Source organism: Alnus glutinosa, chromosome 10 (genome assembly GCF_958979055.1).
Source record: "Alnus glutinosa chromosome 10, dhAlnGlut1.1, whole genome shotgun sequence".
NCBI classification, from domain to species: domain Eukaryota; kingdom Viridiplantae; phylum Streptophyta; class Magnoliopsida; order Fagales; family Betulaceae; genus Alnus; species Alnus glutinosa.
The window spans coordinates 13859884-13882048 of NC_084895.1; the positions used below are offsets into that span (position 1 = coordinate 13859884).

General features: G+C 34.6%; 2 protein-coding genes across 2 annotated transcripts; both read left to right on the plus strand.

Annotated features, from left to right (window-relative positions):
- Positions 1 to 2253: 2253 nt before the first annotated feature.
- On the plus strand, positions 2254 to 4240 carry LOC133879917 (phosphatidylinositol-3-phosphatase myotubularin-2-like). Its single transcript, XM_062318732.1, has 2 exons — positions 2254 to 2622; positions 3188 to 4240. The coding sequence occupies exons 1-2, from the start codon at positions 2593 to 2595 to the stop codon at positions 3707 to 3709; spliced, it is 552 nt and encodes a 183-aa protein (XP_062174716.1). The 5' UTR covers positions 2254 to 2592; the 3' UTR covers positions 3710 to 4240.
- Positions 4241 to 7474: 3234 nt separating this feature from the next.
- Positions 7475 to 19879, plus strand: LOC133880093 (receptor-like protein 15). The gene is made up of 4 exons (XM_062318974.1): positions 7475 to 7912; positions 16110 to 16265; positions 17082 to 17225; positions 17370 to 19879. Exons 1-4 carry the CDS (start codon positions 7522 to 7524, stop codon positions 19454 to 19456), a joined length of 2778 nt encoding a protein of 925 aa, XP_062174958.1. The 5' UTR covers positions 7475 to 7521; the 3' UTR covers positions 19457 to 19879.
- The last annotated feature ends 2286 nt before the right edge of the window (positions 19880 to 22165 follow it).

Consider the following 22165-nt stretch of genomic DNA (forward strand, 5'->3'; position numbering starts at 1 on the left):
GATGCTTATATCTATTGGCTGGAGAGCAGAAGCCTTCTTCAGGCCCCTGTAGATCCTGCCCATGCTCAAAATGGTATTTAGGGCTCAAAAGGGGCTGCTTAGGCCCTGGATGGACCCCAATAAGCCCTGAATATAGACCAAAAGGTTCAGATGGAGCCCCAAATGAGTTAGCAATGTTGGTAGTGGCAAGTTGGGCCCCTTTTCCTTTCAAAAGAAATCGAGTAAGCCTTTGACTCTCCAAAAAAGACAAAGAAACCTAGGGGTAAGAATGGGGTGGAGGGTGGGGTCTGGACCAAATGGCACTTCCTGACAACTTAACTTGTCAGAATTAGTGGTTTCAACGGGTGGCGCCAGTAGTAGTACTAGTAGTAAACTATTATTATCATTTTTGTCATTCTGTTCTCTCATTTGAGTACCTACAGTTTCTCCACTTAAGATCATGTCAAGAATTGATGTCTAGCATGGCATGAATCAAGTTTAAGATGATAATTTTTCCATTCCCCCCTCCCCTCTTTTTATTGCTTGATGATTTGTATCTATTTTGCAGTGGATTGATTGTGTTTCACAATTGCTGCGGATGTATCCTTTTGCTTTTGAGCTCTCCTCGGTATGTGTCCTTGCATATGTGACACTAAGTTGTCATGAACATTTGACTGTGTTGATGAGCATCTTATTTTCTTTCCCTTTTTATTTTGTATTTTAGATCAGAAAATACTTGCTTGCTGACATCTATAACATTTGGTGGTTTAGGGTTTCCTGGTGGATTTCTTGGACTGCGTGCTTTCTTGTCGCTTTGGAAACTTCTGGTGGATTAAAGTCTGTAGTCTCTTGCATGTGTTTGCTTGATGTACCCTTGCTATTTTGAATTAGAATGCACAATGTGATATCACAAGCAAAAACTAGTTAACTATCCTGAGAGAAACACATTTTTGTTTTGATCTTGGACTGCAGCAGTCTGTCTTGGTTCATAAAGCTAAAACGTTGCTGATCATTGTGTAATTGTCATACTGATGCACAAAATGCATTGGCATGCTTTGGTGCTTATAGTGAGTATATGTATAGCATGGTACAAAAAATAGAAAAAATTGTTTGAAATGCTTCTAAAGTTGATTAAAAAAAAAAGAAAGCTTGAAATGGAATGAAATTCTTGAAAGATGTAAAATATGCTAAATAGGAAGCTTAGAAATTGGTAGGCAAGGCTAAATTGAGCATATTATGTGATTGAATGGAAATATTTTCCAGGCCAATTGTAACGACCCACCCCCAATGACACAATATTGTCTGCTTTTGGCTCCCCCGAACCAGACTTCCCAGGAGGTCACCCATCCTGTGATTGCTCTCGCAGCGGCTCGCTTAACTGCGGAGTTCTGATAGGTTCATTGCCATCACGGCTTTAAAACGCGTTGTGTCATAAAGGGTGCATTTATACATATAAGCACATCCTCATTCCCAGGCGATGTGGGACGTCACAATCACCCCCTCTTTGGACCCAGCGTCCCCGCTGGCGTCCCTCATTGGGCTTGTGCACGCTCCCACCATCTCAGGCTGGGCAATGGCTCTGATACCATTTGTAACGACCCACCCCCAATGACACAATATTGTCTGCTTTTGGCTCCCCCGAACCAGACTTCTCAGGAGGTCACCCATCCTGGGATTGCTCTCGCAGCAGCTCGCTTAACTGCGGAGTTCTGATAGGTTCATTGCCATCACGGCTTTAAAACGCGTTGGGTCATAAAGGGTGTATTTATACATATAAGCACATCCTCATTCCCAGGCGATGTGGGACGTCACACCAATAAACTGAAATCGTTGTATTTTCTGTGTTCATCAATGAAGTTAACAATTGTCATTGATTTCATATTTCTAGTGTTTCGGCAGTGGAATCTGGTAGTTCATCTGTGTATTCTTACTTCTTATATTGTGCTATTGATTATTCTTTTTATGGAATATTAAATTTATAACCGCCATCGAAATTTTCTTATAAAAAAAATCCACCATACTACCATAGACCTTCAAATCTTGTTAATTGTTAACCTGGTGGTAATTCTTTTTTTGTTGTTGCACTGATTACTCATTGTACTCCCTTTCTGATGTTGTTCTAATTATCCTGCACTCTATGATACTGAATTTTTGTTCTCATTAACGAATTTCTGCAATTCTAAATCATCCTAATCACCGGTTGATCATCCAATTATATAAGGTTATATCAGGTTGTAAAAAAAAAAAACAAAAAAAAAAAACATAATAGTGAAATACACAATAAAGGAGTTCTGACTTTGGTGATGCTGGCCACTGTGGAAGCAATACGTACCTGTTTTCTCATTGCATACTCTGATTTCAGTGAAAAAGAGAGGCAGCAATGCGTTGTTTCTGAAGCTTGTGGATGTTTGTGGGGCATATTTGGCTGATTTGCGTGCTTCAGAGGGAAGCTCTCATGTGCATTACAACCCTTTTTATGATCCATTGAAACACGATGGTCCACTTTTACCTCCAGCAGCAGCCTTAGCCCCAACTCTCTGGCCCCGGTTTCATCTTCGTTGAGCTTGCCCTTCGGAGGCCCAAGCTGGGGAGGTTGAAGGTCAATGTAGAAAGATGGCTATAAAATTCTCTGAATTGCAGAAGGTATTAATATTACTTCTGTCCTCTGTCCAGTACATTTCCCCAATAACCCCCTCCCCCCTACCCAAAAAAATCTTTTTTCTGAACACTGCTGACATTCTAATGAAGTCTCTTTGTGGTGGTGGCTTTGCCCTACTGATCACGAGCAATTCTGAGCATTAGCTTCATTGTCAAGGATCTTAAGTTTCACCCTGCCATCTGGTCCAGCTTTAATTTTTTTTATAATTTTTTTTTTCATCACTATAATTCCTTTTTTCTTTTTTCCCCGCAGTTATATAGTGCCTTGTTACTCATAAAGCAACAGAAATGCCAATTTTTCATTCATCAAACATGGTCGTAGTTGAGGGTTTGGCTTGACTTTATGGTTAGCAAAGGGTTTGTTTTACTATAAAACTGGGTTGTAGGTGACCTGGAGTTGTCTGATGATATTCTTGTTCACTCAGATTCTATCGCCCCTCCCCCCCCCCCCCCCAAAAAAAAAAATAAAAAAATAAAAAAAAATGAAAGACCGTATGTTTTATATTTAGACTCTGTTGTATCTTTTAACAATGTTGTATGTGTTAAACAGGCAAAAGAGGTAGCAGAAAGGAAAGCTAAAGAAGTTACAATTGCCATGGAATCATTAAGTGCAGATTTACGACATGAGAAGCAGCTCAGCAGCTCGGCTGTGAAGCTGGCAAAGAGGGCTAGCAAGGAAAGTGAGGCCATAAAGCGAGCAGTACAGTCACTGGGGTGCAAGGTTCACTTCTCAAGCACTGGTGATTGTACTGTTGGCATTGAAAGCTACCCAATAGATAATCCACAGAAATTCGCTTCTTCTCCTTCAAAAAGAGTATCAGATGGTACTGTGCAGCTTGATGAGAAGTCAGATCTCTCCGTTTCTATCACGGTAATGGCTGTGGATGCTATTCCCAGTAATCCAGTTGCTGGAGTGTGTGAAACTTTATGCCCACTACGCACTCGAGATGGAGTCTGTAGGTGGCCAGATGCTGGTTGTGCGCAGCTGGGTAGCCAATTTCTTGGACTAAAGGCAAATTTTGAAGCATTTGATCAGCTTTCTATTTATGATAGTTACTTTCGGTCTGAGTAAAACCTGTGGATCTGAAGCCAAGCATGAGTTTCCAGCTCCAACTTCTGTTGCAGTACTTGGTTGAGCTTATGCTTTGGGCAAGGGTTCAAGTATGTTTAGATTTAGAGCTTTTTCAGAACAGATTCAAGATTCTTTTGAAGCTCACCATCAAAATAAAATGGAAAGCATTAAGATGGATCCTGGCATTTGGAATGGGTCCCGGGACTGTTTGTACAGGGCATAGAGTCTAGCCGATAAACTTCTTCGTATAGACAACGGAGGAACGCAGAGGGTAAGCTTGAAATATACCTGCAACAGCTAATGTATATTAGGGTGGTCCAGGTCCATATCTTCATAGTTTTTGACATGGTGTTGGCCAGGTAGTTTTAATAACATTGCCATTCATTTCCTGAGTAAGAGTATAGCTTCTGTACATGTTTCGGACTAGTTACTTTTTGTCACATTCTTATACCAACACTAAGTAAACCAGGGCTGTACAATTAGTAAAATCTTCTTGCTAGTGAATATTGAATAATGCCAAGGATTTCTGCATGCTTTCTGGTGGCCGTCCTGTACTAGGTTTTCCAGAACAATTTGAAATTAAGATTTATATTATATATTCTGAGACTATGGAAGGGTATTAATAGGGCTAGATGGGAGGTTTTTGTGTAAAATTTCAGATCTGTGTAAGTGGATTTGGCTTAGGTACCGTAAAATAAACTATACTACATCTCTTGTAATTTTTTAAACGATTCAGATTTTATTTCAAGTTGTTTTTTTTTTTTTTTTTTTTTTTTTTTTTTATGAAAAAGAGAAAAAAGATTAAATATAGATTGTTGAAAAGGTTCAAAGATCTCCTGAAATTGGTTTTACAGCACCAAGCTAAATCCGGTGAACAGTAGGGGAGTCCATTTTTTGGCGTGACATGTTGCGCACTGCTTCTTTATTCCCTGAACTTTATAAGATTGCTGCAAATTAAGAAGCACGTTAGCATTTTCAATGGCTTTAATCATTTACCTTTTAGGTTAAAATGGCTAACTATTCACACATGCATCTTTTTTTTATTTGTTTCTCTTTCTTTCACTCTCTTAGTCTCTTTCTCTCCCCTCTCTCTCTCACCAAAACTTATTTACGCTATAACAATATTCTAATATATCTCCGAATCTGAGAAATTGTATTTCAGAGTATCTATATGGCAAAATATATGTTTGTCATTTTAAGGTCACACTCATGCGAATCACCTCAGATGAGAACAAAAAATTGCCGACTTTATAGAAAATAATTTTTCAAAAAAAAATGACAATGACTTATCGTTGAAAAAAATGTCTTAGAATTAAAATAAAGAAAGATAAAGAAATAATAAAAAAAAATTAAATGATATAGTAAAATAATAGATAATAGGATATGATGTATGATACCTTTTGAAACTTATTAGTTAAAATAGATAAAATAGGTTTTGATTAATTATTTTGTATATAAAAATGCGTAAGCCATTGAAAGTACTTTACAAGGTTCATATTTTTTAATTAATGGTAAATTTGTATTTTAAAAAATTTATAGGAGTATAAAAATCATTTTGTATGTTAGTCGTTCGAGTTAACAAAAATCTCCAATGATGAGATCAGGTGGATTGAAAAAGGCTGAAAAATTCAAAACAAACGTTACAACTTATGATAATTTGGTAATGACCACCAAGCTCGTACCATCCACAAGGTTAGCATAATAAATTCCATTCATTGAATATAAGATAAGAAGATTGCGTACCTTGACTGGAAACTATAGGTAGCTTTTCAAACTCACCAAAGTGGCGTGTGATGTTAGGTGGGTCCATTTGAAAAGAAAATAAAATAAATGCGCGAGATATGATATGATATATTGTTACTCTAAAACATAATTCTTGATACTTTTGTTCACGAGACAACTTTTACTTTAATTTTTTTTTTCTTTCAAAAAAAAAAAAAAAAAACTAAAGCTTGTTAAAGAAACACATTGCAACATGAGCAAGGTAGTCAAGAATTGTGTCTTAGGATGACAAAATATCATCTCTAAATACACAAGATTGTAGCACAATTGTTTATTTTTGTATTTTCTTTCATGTGATGGAGGATTGAAATATGAGATATGATACGTACATTGCCGTCCCAAGACACAACTTCTGACAACCTTTGCCTACGTGGCAACTTTTACTTTTACTTTTACTTTTCTTTTTTTTTTTGAAAATAATCCCTAGCTAGGCCGGGGACCTTGCCATATGGACATGCAAGTGGTCAAGAATTGTATCTTAGGGTGACAAAATATTTCATATATTAAAATATTACCTGTATTTTGTCCTCATTCTAACCCACAGGACAGGTCAAATTCAATTTTGTTTCAGATGGTTAATTAATTGTCCCAACTCCGCTGTTTGGCGGTAAACTTTTATAATTAAGAGATACTTCGAGGATATGATTAAAGGCAAGAGGTAATTGAAGAATGTTTTACACACTATTTTCATTCCATCGATGGTTGGTATATATACAGGATATTGATTGTTTTACTTCACTTTTACAAAAGGGAAAATAGTTCATAGTTCATACAATATATATAGAATTGATGAGAATCATAGTGCTAGCCGTTGGTGTTGATTTGATTGCCTTTTGTAGATGACTTAGCCGTTGAGTTGATTTGATTTCCTTCTTGAGATTGTGCTAGCTGTTGAGTAATTATTTGGTTGCCTTGTATGGATTGTTGACTATTTTCCTTTGATGGTTCATTAATGATCGTATGGCACAATATTATATATAGTTATATAATCATATAGTTCTATTATATATTATATGAATAATATGATCAAGTATTTAAATTGTCATTAGATCATACAATTAAGTATTGGTATTATTCACTTTTACCATTCAATATACATATAATCAATTAATTATTGTTGTTTAATATATATTGACTATTATTATTTATCACTAAATAAATAATACATTGTATAACCTATTTTTATTCATGTATATATATACACATATTAATAAATATATACGAGTCGACCCCTAACAAGCGATCGATCCTTATATGAGAGGGTTCATAAACATTAACCGAGTCAGGCCGAGTGTAAACCAGTATGTATCGTTTATATCCAAGCAAACTCGCAAGTAGTTCAACTCGTTTATATCCTACCGATGATCATCTATGTATGTATGTACTAAGATTTACTATATGTGTTCTTTCTTTCTTTTTTAATTGAAGAAAAAAAATATTGAGGTGGGGTTCGCTTTTCATTTTGGGAGCATCTTGTTGATCATGCCAGTAATATATTAAGGAGGTGTGTGTGAATAGGAATATAGTATTGTTCATTTTTCTTCGTTTGACCGGTCACTTTGTAATTTGGATTTTGCTAAAAGTCTTGATTGGTGTTCTTGGATAATCACATGTGATCGAATGTGGAGATGTTTTTCAAAGTCATCAATGGCCATGCAGAAATCTATTATTTATTTCGCAATTGTTCAACTCTCTAATACCAACAAGTTTGTTCGCCAACTTTTTGGTTTTCCAGTAAACCTTTCACACGATTTCGAAGAACTGCACGTCTCTTTCTCTTTCTTGTTTTCTTCTTGGAGAAGCTTCTTGACTGACATGTACAAGAAGAGGGCATTGCGACTTCTGGGGAGGGATGAGAATGACTTTCAGTTGCACAGCAAAAGAAAGATGACCATCAACTTTTTACTGTGGACGGTGACGTTCCCATTAATCTTCGATTCCGAAGTGAAACGTTTTGTCAAACTTCTTTATATATATATATTTGTCAATGTGCAAAGGAAGAAGCTAGAAAAATGAAACAATATTTGTGAATGGAGTGGCCTTTACCGAAAGCTTTGCTGTGGGGTTTACTTGTATTTGTTCAAATTCATGGGCACACAGCTGGCTGTCTCCAGGAAGAGAGGATTGCTCTGCTGGAATTGAAGGCGTCTCTGGAATCCAATATTATTCATGCTGATGCAGATGATCACCGCCTTCTTCCATCATGGATTAACGACGCAAAGAGTGATTGTTGTGGTTGGGAGAGGGTCAAGTGCAACTCCACCACCGCTCACGTGATCAAGCTTTCCCTCTACAACTTAAAGGAAGAAGATTCTTATAACAATCGTTGGTTGCTAAACGTGTCCCTGTTTGTTCCTTTGAAGGAGCTAACAACTCTTGATCTATCCCGCAATGCAATTCGTGGTTGCCTACCAAACGAAGGTAAGTTCTAAGCCACTCCTTTTTTTTTTTCTTTTTTTTTTTTCTTTTTTTTTCTTATTTTGTATGCTACGTTGAAGAGATGCCTTTGAACGTCTTAGATCAATCTAATTCCCTCCACCCCAAAAGAAATAAAAAGTTAAAATATTTCATTAAGCCCTTTTGTTCTCTTTGGTCATAAAATTCAGAATTACAGAGGGTTGGATTATTTATGGTGTTACCTATCCTTGATCTTCATCTCTCTCTCTCTCAATTAAACCAATTACCAAAACTCCAAGTAATTCTAAATGTTACCTCATATTCTTTTTGTATCCTTTCAAAATTGATGTGGCTTTTAAAATCTATATTGAATTAAAATTTAATAAGAATCTATCACAAATTTAATAATAATTTTAAAAAATACTATCAATTTTTGGAAGACACATGAAGGACATGTAGTAGTTTTTCAATTTTTTGCAATTTCTCTCCCATGCATTTACCAGGGTATTTATGAAAACCCAACCTCTCTCCTTCTAATAATTTTTCATGGATAGCTATTTATTATAGTTTTGCTTTTGTTGATAGGATGGGGACCTTCTTACAGCTAGATGGTTAAAAATAAAATGAGAGGACGCCATTTTACAAGCTATGAGAGTTTTTCTTAGAAAAAAATAAAAATAAAAAGTCATGTACATGTTTAAAATCTTAAAATATTCCAAACTAAAGCATGACCTGCTTTCTTTTTGTATTGTTTTTTTTTTCTCTTATTTTATGTTATCACTTCTAATATTTTGCTTTTTAGGTTTTATCATTCTTTAGTTGGTCATTATTACGACTTCTCATCGCTAGCTTATCATCACCCTGCCGTTGATTTTATTATACACTCTAATTGAATTCTAGTTACATTTTACTATCTCACAAAAAAGATAAAATGGATTAACTATATTATTTATTGACAATAACATATTAAAAAAAATTGAACATGAAAATTTAATTAGTAATTTTACATCCGCCTTGGATATTAAATTAATTTTTAATATTTAATATAAAAATTATTATATTAATGTTAATTTCTAATCCGCCACGGATGCAGTGGACCTCAAGTAACAGGCATAGAATTTTCTCCTAAAGCTGGAAGTGGGTCGGGCCGAATATAGATTTTGGTGGTCTACCCTATCTCGGCTGTGTTTATTAAAAGAATATAAATTTTCTTCAAACTGTTCCTCCAACCCAATCACTAAACTATCATGTGTCTTCAACAAATCTTGTCTGTCTAGCAAAATTTTTTTACTGACGTCTCTCTCTCTCTCTCTCTCTCTCTCTCTCTCTCTCTCTCTCTCTCTCTCTCTCACACATGCGTGTCAACTTCTCTCTAGAAAACAATGAAAAATGTGTTTGGTCCATTCATCTTCTTCCTCTCACATATTATCACTTCCCACTTAATCTGTCATAAAAGTTTTTCTTCAATCGAAGGATTATTACCATGCTTTAAAGCATTCCTAGTTCTCCAAATAATGTAAATGGAATAATTAAACACTAACCTACAAATATAGGCTTTTGTAATTTTCCCCTTCCACTCATGCAAACCCAAAGAAACTACATCATCCCAACAAATTGGTGGATTCAACACATGCATGCACCATATTGCCCCATGACATTTTTCCATATTCTACCACTAAGCCCACAAGAGAAGAAAAAATGATCTCTATCTTCAATCCCAAATCTACAAAAAATACATTTCACATCCCCTTGAAAGCCCCAACCCAAAAGCTTTCTACCAGTCGATAACGCATCCCTCATTGCCAACCAAGTCATAAGCTTGCTTAGGAATGGAAAAAGGAAACCAAACCAAAGACCACCAATCCACAATTTGTCGCTTAACACAAATAGTATCCCACGTATGTGAGCAACAATACATACCATTTTTTGAAGCAGACCAATGCGGAATATCTTTATCACCAAAAGAAACCAAACTCAGCTTACTCTGAATATTTACAATCTGATCAAAACGAGCAAGCCTTCAATCCCATTGGCCATCTTTAATGACTGAATCTAAACGGGCCTCTAGCTTACTATGACCATCATAAATGACACGATGCCCTTCTCATAAAGCACCCCATCCGGGCGCCAAGTATCAAACCAAAGATGTATATCCTTTCTAGTACCAACAAGAAAAAAAATATATATATATATATCTAGCATCATCTCTAAGCTTTAACAACTTCCTCCAACTCCAAGAACAAATTTGAGGGATACGAACCTGTCAAAAGCTCCTCCCCTTCAACAATATTGCATGCACCCACGCAACCCAAAGAGACCCTGACCTCACAAACAAACTCCAAATATGTCTCATCATGGTAGCACGGTTCCATTCCTCAAGCTTCTTAATGCCCAAACCTCCCTCTTCTTTAGGCAAACACAACATACTCCAAGAAACTTCAACTCTAGCAATCCGTTCATCCTTACCATTCCAAAGAAAACGATTGAACTTTTGTTCAATAGCTCTAATGATCTTCTTAGGTAATATGAAAATGCTAACCCAGTACACTTGAACACTATAGAAACAAGTTGCAGTCTACTATCAAAAGATAAATTCCTAGATAACCAAGAATTAATCCTAGCAGTAATTTTTTTCCGAAAGAGCATCACAATCTGCTACACAAAGTCGTGAGGAAATTATAGGAACACCCAGATATCAAACATGAAGTTTACCTTCACACATCTTTAAAAGGTTGACAATCTGAGTCTTAATCGAAAGAGGCACCCTAGCACAGAATAAAGTACTCTTCTCATGATTTGCCTTTAACCTAGAGATAGATTCAAACTCACTAAGGACTTTTTGAATAGTAGCAACAAATTACACACTAGCCTCAGAAAAAATAAGAAGGTCATCAGCAAAACATAAATGAGTGAGTCCATTAATTTTAGAACGCTGATGATTATAGCCAAAACCCCCTTCTCTCCTTGCACACTCAGCCAAAAAGCAAGACAAAACTTCCGTTGTCAAAACAAACAAATAAGGTGATATAGAATCACCCTACCGAAAACCTTTCTTATCCTCAAAAAACCCAACAAGCATGTCATTCACCGTCACAGAGAAACGAGAGGAAGTGATACACTCTCGGACCCAAGCAAGAAAATTTTTCAAGAATCCAAAAGCAACTAGACAATGAAGAGCAAAATCCCAATTTACTAAATCATAAGCTTTCATAAGATCCACCTTCAACGTACAACGAACTTTACAATCAACCTTATAATAATTCTTCATTACTTCTTGGGCTAATAACACATTTTTCAGTAATGCTTCAATGACGAATAAAAGTTGTTTGATTAGGGCTGATTAAATCTTCTAAGCAAAAGACCAATCGATTAGCGAAAATCTTGGTTATACACTTATAAATCAGATTACAGCAAGAATTTAGACGATAATCACCAATCTTCGAAGGATTCGCCTTTTTTGGTACCAAGTAAGGATAGTGACATTTGCTTGAATTGAACACATTTTGGAGAAGTAATTCACGGCGTGTAGGTAGGGATGCAAATGAAGCAAAGCTACCCATGAGCTCGCTTGGGCTCGGCTCAATAAAGTTCAGCTCGTACGTGACTCAATTATTAAATGAGCCACTCGTTGACATTACACTATACTTGATTATTACACGATACATATCCATATAAAGCTCGGCTCGCTCGTTTAAAGTTCACGAGCATACTCGTATAAGGGATCGGCTCACTTATTAGAGCGGCTCGTATGTATTTATATATATAAATTTTAATTAATAAATATATGTATATATAATGATTATTGAAAATAACTTATATAGTATATTACTTATTAGCAATTTCGCAATAGTCATTGTGATTTTATATAATATATATGTATATATTGAATATTAATTATTAAGTAACAACAATTTAATAATTGATTGGTATACAACATGTAATTATTTCTATAAAGTATAAACTATAATTAAATAATTTTATCTATAATTAAGTATCTATATAATATATAATTTAATGATAAAATTTAATCATATGGTCATATCTTAAATGATCTAATTATAAAGTGCCTAATGGTAGTTGAATCAGCATATATTAAGTATGTACTATATCATATGATATAATGACAATTTCAATACTTAATCATATTATTTATATATACAATGACAATGTGATTTATCTAATTCCAAATTAAGTAATTAGCATTGAAATCAACAACGCGTTTCTTATACTTACAAATTAAGTAACATAACAATGTTAAATCATATGGCACAATGATTATAAGATATAAATTCTAATGATAGTACTTAAATCATTTAGCCATATGATCATATGTATTATCATTATAATTTAGATCATATAATAATATAATCTAATATCAGGCCATATGATCATATTATCATTAGATCAAAGTATTATCAATAGATGTTTATAATTATATGATCTAAGTATACTTAGGAATTTTTAGATCATTTTTTCAAAAAAAAAATGTCATATAATTATATAATGTCACATAAGTATAGAGATTCATATTTATACAATGATTAAGTATCTAGATACTTAGATAAAATGATTAAGTATCTAATTTACATAAATACTAATATTTTATAGTTAAGATATTAAGATTGTAGTCATGTAGTGTGTAAGTATTTATAGTGAACTAGTGTATATTAATCATAGTTAACTAAATAGGTAATTAGTTAATATATACTATTTATAGTTAATTAGTGTATCTTAACCATAATTAACTAACTAGTTACTTAGTTTAATGTGTTTGTATAATTACAAATTAAGTATTATTATTATTAGAATTGATATCATAAGATGATATAATTATGTATATTATCATTAGATCTTATATCAAATGATCATATGGTCTAACAATTTATATGCTATTAAATCTTTGGTTATATGGCACAATGTATCTTTATTATATAATCTAATGATCATATGGTCCCGTGTATCTAAATTATAATCGTATGGTCTTGTGTACCTAAATTATAATGATAATGCTTACATAATTATATTATATGATCTAAATATTATTATTAGATATTTGAGATAAATCTTATTCCTAATTATCATATCTTATTATAAATAATCTCATATCATAAGCTATGAATCATAATTCATAAATATATATAATTAAAAATTAAGCTATAACTATTTATAGCCACATAATGGCATAAGTCATTAGTATACAATTAATACTAATATAATGAGTAAGTACCTTTTTTTCTTTTTCTTTTTTTCTTTTTAAACGAATGAGTAAGTACCTAGTTGCTTAGATACTCATACAATGGTTATGTATGTAAGATTCTAAATACATAATTTTGATTAATACTTTTAGCTTAAGTATAAAATAATAATTAAGTATGATTATTATTTATACAGTTGAAATAGAGAGGATCATATTCCATGAAGTGTAAATACTAATTATGAATTTATGATTGTTAATTATAAATTATAAATGTTTAATTAACTCATAGCAGGAAATGGTGTGTTTTTCACCAAAACACGGTGTTTTGGTTGAAAACTAGTTAACAATTTCAACCAAAACATTGCGTTTTGTTGTGGAATTCAAAAAATTACAACTTGATTTTTCTTTTCTATTTTTATTAAAAAAAATGGGATGTAAGCAATTCTCCAATTTTTTTTTTCTGCACTTATTGTTCCCCTTATTTATTTTTTGTTCTCCTATTTAATTATTCTCTATTTCTCTACATTGCGCTACGCAAAGACAAATTAATTTATGAGAAACTGCTTCATAAATTATTTCTTCTTTATTGAGTAAAATTTGACTTTTAACCTTCCATTTTTATCATAGAATCCATGGAACTTTCCATGCTCCAATAGTACAAACGTGAGGTGGCCTCTGGTCTACTTGAATGAAAACCTTGATGTACCCCTTGTCGACGTGTTTGCTTAAAGAAATGGTTGCATGTTTTTTCAAGATTTTGTCAATGCGAACGTCCCATTCAAACTGGCCGCTCCCTATTTACAAACTGTGCGTTTTATGCACTTAAACGGTGTGTTTCCTTAAGCCTCCGGACTCTTCTAAATCAAGCCAGCTGTCTACTGCCTAGTTTGCCTCAGTCGCTTCAAAGTTCAATCCACTTCACGCACGTACGTCTTCGCACTGCTCCATGAAGACCACTGACCACTTGAGCTATTCAAACTCAAACCCCAATGTGCACTCTTTCTTTCTTCTTCTAATCTTTCCTCCTCCTTCTTATGCTCTGCTTCTTTATTTCTTTTTTCCTCTTACATCTTCCGAGTTGTGAAGGTCCTCTTCTTCTCATTTTTGTCTTTCAAAACACTAAAGCAGGCATCAAAAAAGGCAGGAGGTGGGTCTGGGTCGGCGACGATCACGGGCAAATCGACGACGATGACGCCGTGCTGCAGCAAGGTGGGACTGAAGGGAGGGCCGTGGACGCCCGAGGAGGACGAGTTGGGCTGCTACGCTGCGGCAAGATCTCATTCAGTAATCTATATCTACAATAATAATAAATATTTCTCTAGATTCATGATAATCGTTTGACATTATGTCTTCTTATACATTCTGAAACTCAACTGCAAACACTATACGTGCGGGTGTTGGCTTAGCTTAGTTTAGGTTTACATTGAAATTTGTCCACACGAGCCAGGCGAGCCGAGTGCCTGATAAGGCACTCGGGTCGTTAAAAAACCGAGCTCGAGTTCAAGCTTGGACAAGAATTTACTCTTACCAAGCCGAGCCGAGCTCGATATTCAATACCCGTCACGAGCTCGAGCTCATGAACATTCTCCACGAGCCAAGCTTGGACAACCATTACTCGCTCGTGCTCGGCTCTTATACATGCCTACGTGTAGGGGATGAAGCATTTGTCATCATGGGATTCAAGAACTTCACACTATTAGTCCATTATTGCAAGTTTGTGTGAGAGGGAGAAGATGAATGGACCAAACACTTTTTTTTCATTGTTTCTTAGAGAGAAGTTGAAAGCCTGAGCGAGAGGGGGGATGTAATTTTTTTTCTGCCATCTTCCCAACAGTTTTTTGGCGCCACCTTTGCTTCCACAACACCTCATTGCTTTGTCTTTCACGGTTCTTCCTCTTCTTGTCCTTGTTTCAAATTGGTGACCATACCACTAGAAACCTTGGGAGACGACCGTGCCAAAGCCATCGAGATCAATTTCATTGGAGCCTCCACGCTCCGCCACGTGCTGCCTGAATATTCTGCTGCCTAAAGCTTTTGCTATCCGGCCGCTACAATCCATCGACTAATCCGGTTTCGGCCCAGATCCGTAGATCAGCCCAAGACCTGTTCAAAGCCATCAAGAACGGCCCCGTCAAATTTCGCACGCGCCTCCACGCGTCGCCCATATGCCACGAGTGCACTACACGCACCTACAGTGAAGCTTGGAGGCGCGTGCCAAATTTGATGGGGCCGTATCTTTCTTATTAGGGTTTATTCCATGTATCTTTCCTATTAGGATTTATTCCCTACCTTAATTACTCTAGGGTTTTTGGTTATTACTCATAGCCTCTTTATATATTGAGGTCTCTTGTAATATGTTATGATTAACACTACTCAACACAGTGTAGCCCTTAATATATTTCCATTCTCTCTCTTCCGCTCTTTCACATATATTCTCCATTTCATATATTTATTTAACACTACAGTCTTTGGGTACAGTGACATCGCTTGAGACTTTGAATCTTACTGCAATCAGTTGCAAAGATACTTTCCGGCTCAAAGTGGTTTCTTTTATCTTATATTTTATTAGAGTATTTACAATTTGATAACATTCATCATTCATAGTTATTACCAATTTTTTATTTCTCTTTAATTTTAATGCACAGTTAATTACATTGAGAAACTTGAACAAGTTAGATATAAGTCGTAATAACTATAATGGTTCCTTAACATTGCAAGACAAGAGTGCTATTATGGAGAGAGAGAGAGAGAGAGAGAGAGAGAGAGAGAGAGTCCTTAAACCATGGGTTAGAAGCATTAATCATAAGGTTTAAGAGTATGAAAACCAATTTCATGCAAAATTATCAGCTTTTGAAAACTTGGAGAAGTTGGATTTAATCTATTAGATATCTCTTTCTCTCACATGTGTTTTCCTGCCACAACACAAATACCTACTTAGTAAGCTATAAAATGCTATTATTCTTTTACATACTGCGAATTGCATAGTTTTGTTTTACTACAAATTTTTTAATAGTTCTACTACAGGTTTTGAAAGCTTATCAAGATTGGAGAACTTGGAGACCTTAGATCTTAGCCATAACAATTTCAACAAAAGCATCATAGAATTATTAAGTGCAGTCAAATCTCTTAAGAATCTGAATCTTGCTTCGAATCGGATCGAAGGATCATTTCCTGCCAAAGGTATGTATGTTGATCTTTTGTAGCACTTTATAGAAACAACAAGCAATTCCAATCGTATTTAAACTTTTCTATTTTCTGTTTTATGCAAAATTATCGACTTTTGAAAACTTGGAGAAGTTGAATTTAAGTTGTAAAGAATTCAGTGGCTCCCTAAAAATCAATGGTAATGAGAGAGATACACTTAAGTTTTCAAGATAAATGCATTTTTAGTACATGTGGTTTGTAGTTTTGGCAAATAGTAGTGTGAGCTTTAAAAAATAATTAATCACTCTATTGGGTAGGAAAAAAAAAAAGTCTTTACCATTAGAAAAATTGATAGAATCTGTTAAAGTGACACGTTTCACTTACAATAAAAAATAAAATAAAAAAAAAAAACAATAAAAGCATGCAAAGAAAATGCAACATAAGGCTGTACGAAAATGTAATGTAAATTCAGCTCAAAAAAAAAAAAAAAGTATTTTAAGTTTGAATTATGTAAAAATATCCGCCAATGAAATAAGAGTTGTAAGGATCACATAATAAGCAAGTTATTAAGAAAAGACTCAAGATTTCAAGGATTTTCCCATTATCTAAAAATAAAAATGTAAATGCTACAAAAGAAACAAAAAATCTTAATTAAACAATGAAATGTTGTCCTCGGCTTGCGAGGTACTCAACTTAATGGACAGCAACCAGTCTCGAGTAAAAATTCCATCATCTAATTTCATAATTAATATAAATTGCAATTGAAAGATGATGTCTATTTAATTTCTCAAGACTAATATAAATTTCTTTCTTAAAGATTTTACTAACACTGTCTCTATTCACTCGTGGTAGGTTTGTCTAATTTTAGTAGGTTGGAGATTTTAGATCTGAATGGAAATTCTTTCACTGGAAGTATCTCTCCATATATCGGGGCACTATCTTCTCTAAAGGCTATATCATTAGGTCACAATGATCTTAATGGCACTTTACCTAAAGGTAAGAATCATTTTTTTTATAATTTGTTAGTCTTACCTGTAATTAATGATCAACAATTTATTACGAATGTGAGAAAAACAGATTTTTCATTTTTTATTTTCACATAATTAGGATGGGCATTGCTAATGTTATTCCTTTTTACAGAATTGTGCAAATTGAATAAGCTTGAAGAGTTAGAACTTTATGGTAATTTATTTGAAGGGATCCTTCCACCATGCCTAAACAATATGACGTCTCTTAGGTTGTTAGATATATGTGAGAACCAATTCGCTGGAAACATCTCTTCAAATCTTATAGCCATCCCAACATCACTTGAGTACATTGATCTGAGTTACAATCTTTTTGAGGGCCTATTGTCATTTAGCTTATTTGCTAATCACTCTAAGCTTGAGGTGATTATGTTGGTGAATAATAACAGTAAGCTTGAGATAGAAACCGAAAATTCATCGGGTTGGGACGACCTCTCATTTCAATCGTTAAAGTTCATTGTACTACGTAATTGTAATTTGAACAAGCTCACTGGAAATGTTCCCAAGTTTCTATTTGGCCAGCGCGAATTGGAAATAGTTGATTTGTCTCACAATAAGTTGAAAGGAAGCTTCCCTAATTGGTTGCTTGAAAACAACACCAGATTGCAAGAGCTAAATCTTCAAAATAATTCTTTCGTGGGTCAAATTCATTTGCCACCAAATTGCTACAAGAGTATTTCGTTTATGGATGTCTCTGACAATTGCTTAGATGGTCAACTTCAAGAAAATATTGGAAAGATAACTCCATATTTAAAATATCTAAATCTTTCCCAAAATCTTATTGAAGGTTATCTTCCGTCCTCAATTGGTGACATGAGATATTTGGAGTCTTTGGACTTGTCCTTTAATAATTTCTCGGGAGAGTTACCAACGGAATTATTTGCGACTTGCACCTCCTTGAATCATTTGAAGTTATCCAATAATCAGTTCACAGGAACAATTCCTGGATGGATAGGAAACATGACACGTTTGTTGACTTTTGTCTTGAGTAACAACTTTTTTGAAGGTCAGATTCCTTGTGGACTGGATTCAGTTCAATATGTAGACCTTTCTCATAACTCACTTTCGGGATCGTTACCTTCTTGCTTGAATCTACAGTTTGTTGAGTACCTACATTTGCAAGGAAACAAACTTACAGGTCCAATACCAAAAGCTGTTTTCAATTCATCGTCTCTTTCGACACTAGACCTTAGAGATAACAGCTTTTTTGGTAGCATCCCTGATGAAATCGGTGCACTTTATAACTTAAGAATACTTTTGTTGAGGGGCAACTATTTCAGTGGTATAATTCCAAATCAGTTGTGTTGGTTAAATAAGATAAGCCTAATGGATCTTTCCAAGAACTCTCTTTCTGGGACAATACCGCACTGCTTTCACAACATGTCCTTTGGAAATATAGATGATCTTGTCTATTATAGATATCCTTCTATGACCTGGTTCATTGGATTAGGTTCCACATTCCAAAGGCTCCAAGAATGGAATTGGGAAAGAGATAACATGGAGATGTGGATAGAATATGATGATCATGTTGAGGTTGAGTTTGTAACAAAACACAGGTCTAACTCCTACAGTGGTTATATCCTTAATTATATGGCTGGATTGGATTTGTCATGCAACAAGCTAACAGGTACAATCCCATCAGAACTAGGAGAGCTATCTTCAATTCATGCATTGAACTTGTCTAACAATCAGTTGACAGGTTCCATTCCACAAAAAATCTCAAATTTGGACAAGTTGGAGAGTTTAGACTTTTCTCACAACAATTTGAGTGGAGAAATTCCTTCGGTATTGATTGATATGAACTTTCTAGCAGTGTTTACTGTGGCTTACAACAACTTATCAGGTAAAGTTCCAGACATGAAAGCACAGTTTGCAACATTTGATAAAAGTAGTTATGAAGGAAATCCATTTCTTTGTGGGCAACCACTAGAGAATAGCTGCACCAGAGTAGACGAGTCACATCCATCACCAACAAAATCTTCAAATGCAAGTGAAGGGAAATGGTATGAAATAGATCCTCTGGTCTTCTTCGCAAGCTTTACCGCATCTTATATTGTTTTCTTATTGAGTGTAGCTATTCTTCTTCATATTCATCCTTATTGGCAACAACGGTGCTTCAATTTAATTGAGAATTTTAAGTACCAGTGTTATTATCCTGTTTTTAATAGCTTAAAAAGATTGTCAAACCGTCTATATCCTTAGATATATTCCGTTTCCATGGACATCTTTGGTGGTAGTGATGACAGCTAGCTGTACATTTGATTTTGAATAATGGTTAATTGTTGTAATCTAATATGAGACAAGTTGTTCACTTTCACTTGCTTTCTTCTGTATTGTAATTCTTGTCATTTGATGATGTAGATTATTCATGTAGTTAGAAATATTATTAATAGTATGAATTAATAAACTTAGTTTCTCCATACACAAGATTTTTGAATACTTTTTCAATAGGGAAACGATTCATTATATGATATATCCCTGGAAGAAGGAAGAGATTGAAGGGATGAGTACTCACTAGTCAAAACAACAAAGAAGTAGATTAGACATCTTTCACTTACAAATACATACTCTCAAGCATGCACCAAGATTAAGAGACCGCAAATATTGTTTAATATAAAATTAGGTGTTTGAAATATAAGATAGTATAGGGAAAATATGAAGGCAAAAATAAAATTAAAATTTCAAGGTTCGATTGTAACGACCATATATACCTTTACTATTTATTTTGCCAACTTTGAAGTGCTATGGGTATATGACAAAATAGTCCACAAGATACAATGAAGCCTAAATGTTAGTTGAGAATAACACTTTTTAGAGTAACAAGGAACCACCCTTACAGAAAATTGAACAAAATAAATTTGTATGAGGAAGAAGAGAGATTATGTGATGGTGTGTTTGCATATGACCAAATGGTCATGTTTATATTGATTTTTGGATCCAAATTAAATCATTTGATCCAATGGTCACAAATTGTAAGCACCAAATCCAGGTTAATGGACACTTTAATAGCGTATTAATCTCTTTTGTAACCACCAAATCCTTAAATAACCTCCAACTCTTTAAGTAAAATATATTCCAAAATTTCCCAAAATAATTAATTTTATTTATTTATTTAAGTAAATATAACATTAGGCACTTGCCAGTAACCACTCAAAACTAATTAGTCCCAAGCACATGTCGTTGCTCCTATTCCTAAATAAATACTAGCTTACATGGATGCATTGATAATTCAGATTAAGCAAGTGTCTATAGTTCCAAAAAGAGCATCCCCTGCTTTCGCAGCCTCCTTAAAAGCATCCACATTTTTCTATCAACCAGAGCAACTTCAATGCACTCAAATAGGTGCTTATGGGCAGACCACATATATACCTCCACAAAATATGAGTCCTTACCCCTCCCAATTTCTTCTCCAATTTTCTATAAAAATTAAACCCAGAAAAATCCAAATAAAGTACTCCAATTCATCCAAAATAAGAACAGGTAAAAAAATGCACAGATGATCATAAAATCACTTTTTATCTAATCAATCTTGTGCATTGAAAAAACTGCTTCTCAGATCTTATACATCATAACAAAGGGTATTGATTTGAACTAATATATTGGGTGAGACCACATATTATGTCTCTTTGTGCAATTTGGTTTTTAATTTCATTTGAGAATGAGGAAACAGAGGAATCAGGACTGCAACTGTATTTGATATCTTTAGATAATTAGTATATCATACTTAATGTGGCCAGCTTAGTTACAGAGCCATCATGCCTTTTACTCTTAAAAGTTTACCCTTATGTATTCATAGACTATTTATGTTGGGTTGATCTTCTTCATCTAAATGGTTTATGCATTTTTATCAATGTAAAAAAAAATTAAAAAAAAAAAAGAGAGAGAAAGGATTCACATTAGGAGAAAGCTCTCCTGGGTCGAAGAATTTTATTGAATGTATTATATTAAATTGGCATGTGTTTAAAATGTATATAAAAATTATATATAATTTTAATTTCTCACATGCATTTAAAAAATTAATAACGTGTTGTTTTTAATGTATTTTTAATAAATACATGTGAGAATTATGTGCATTTTTAATTCGCACGGCTATTTTTAATATAACATGTTATTCTCACTTGTATTTTTAAAAGATACACGTAAAAATCACCTACATTTTTATATTGTTCGGTTGATGTTACATTTTTATATTTTCCCTTCAAGAAACAAGTGTCCACACATATCATAGGCCTACATGTTGCCAAGAACCCTTGTTTACATGCTGCCAACGAAACATACATTCGTTGGAAGAATCGTCCATCCCTCTGAATGAAGGACGAGCTACCCGGATTCCACTTTATTATTGCACTCGCATACTCCTTGTGTGCCTATACTGCTCACCATCTCTTCCGTCAAGAATTCTTAATGCCATCTTCTTGGCACGATGGCAACTCAACCTTGATAGCTCCACATTGTAGTCTCTCCATATCATTTCCTTCAACGTTTTTGCCTTCAAGTCTCTCTGGTCCCGGATAAGATCCAGATATCGAGCTGCAGCCCACTTACTTGTTGCCCTCTTGTTTTGATAATGGCTGCCACAATTATGCTCTGAAATGAAAGTCTGATCTGAAAATGTTTTTGGCAAGGAGACCAAGACGAATGAATTTTCCATCCACATTTCTTCTTGCAGTAGGCAGAAACCCGTTTTCTCTCGTTGTGCAGATATTTGTAATCAAATGAATTTTGCACCGCGTATAATTGTAAACCTCCCTTAAACTCAGTCGGGTTGGCAAACCGCAACCCTACAGCCAACTCCACTTTCTCACTAATGTCTTTCTTTTTCTTCCATTCCGGGTATCTCCTCCTCCTCCTCCTAGGTTGTCCACGTGACCCTTCGCCCTCTTCTTCCCCGATGTCTAAACTGTCAAAGTT

Excerpts from the sequence above, each read along its gene's own strand:
- LOC133879917 (XM_062318732.1), top strand. The coding sequence starts at position 2,593 with ATGGCTATAAAATTCTCTGAATTGCAGAAG. Across the intron at positions 2,623-3,187 it reads AATTCTCTGAATTGCAGAAG|GCAAAAGAGGTAGCAGAAAG; the intron begins GTATTAATATTA and ends TGTGTTAAACAG.
- LOC133880093 (XM_062318974.1), top strand. The coding sequence starts at position 7,522 with ATGGAGTGGCCTTTACCGAAAGCTTTGCTGTGGGGTTTACTTGTATTT. Across the intron at positions 7,913-16,109 it reads TGGTTGCCTACCAAACGAAG|GTTTTGAAAGCTTATCAAGA; the intron begins GTAAGTTCTAAG and ends GTTCTACTACAG. Across the intron at positions 16,266-17,081 it reads AGGATCATTTCCTGCCAAAG|GTTTGTCTAATTTTAGTAGG; the intron begins GTATGTATGTTG and ends CACTCGTGGTAG.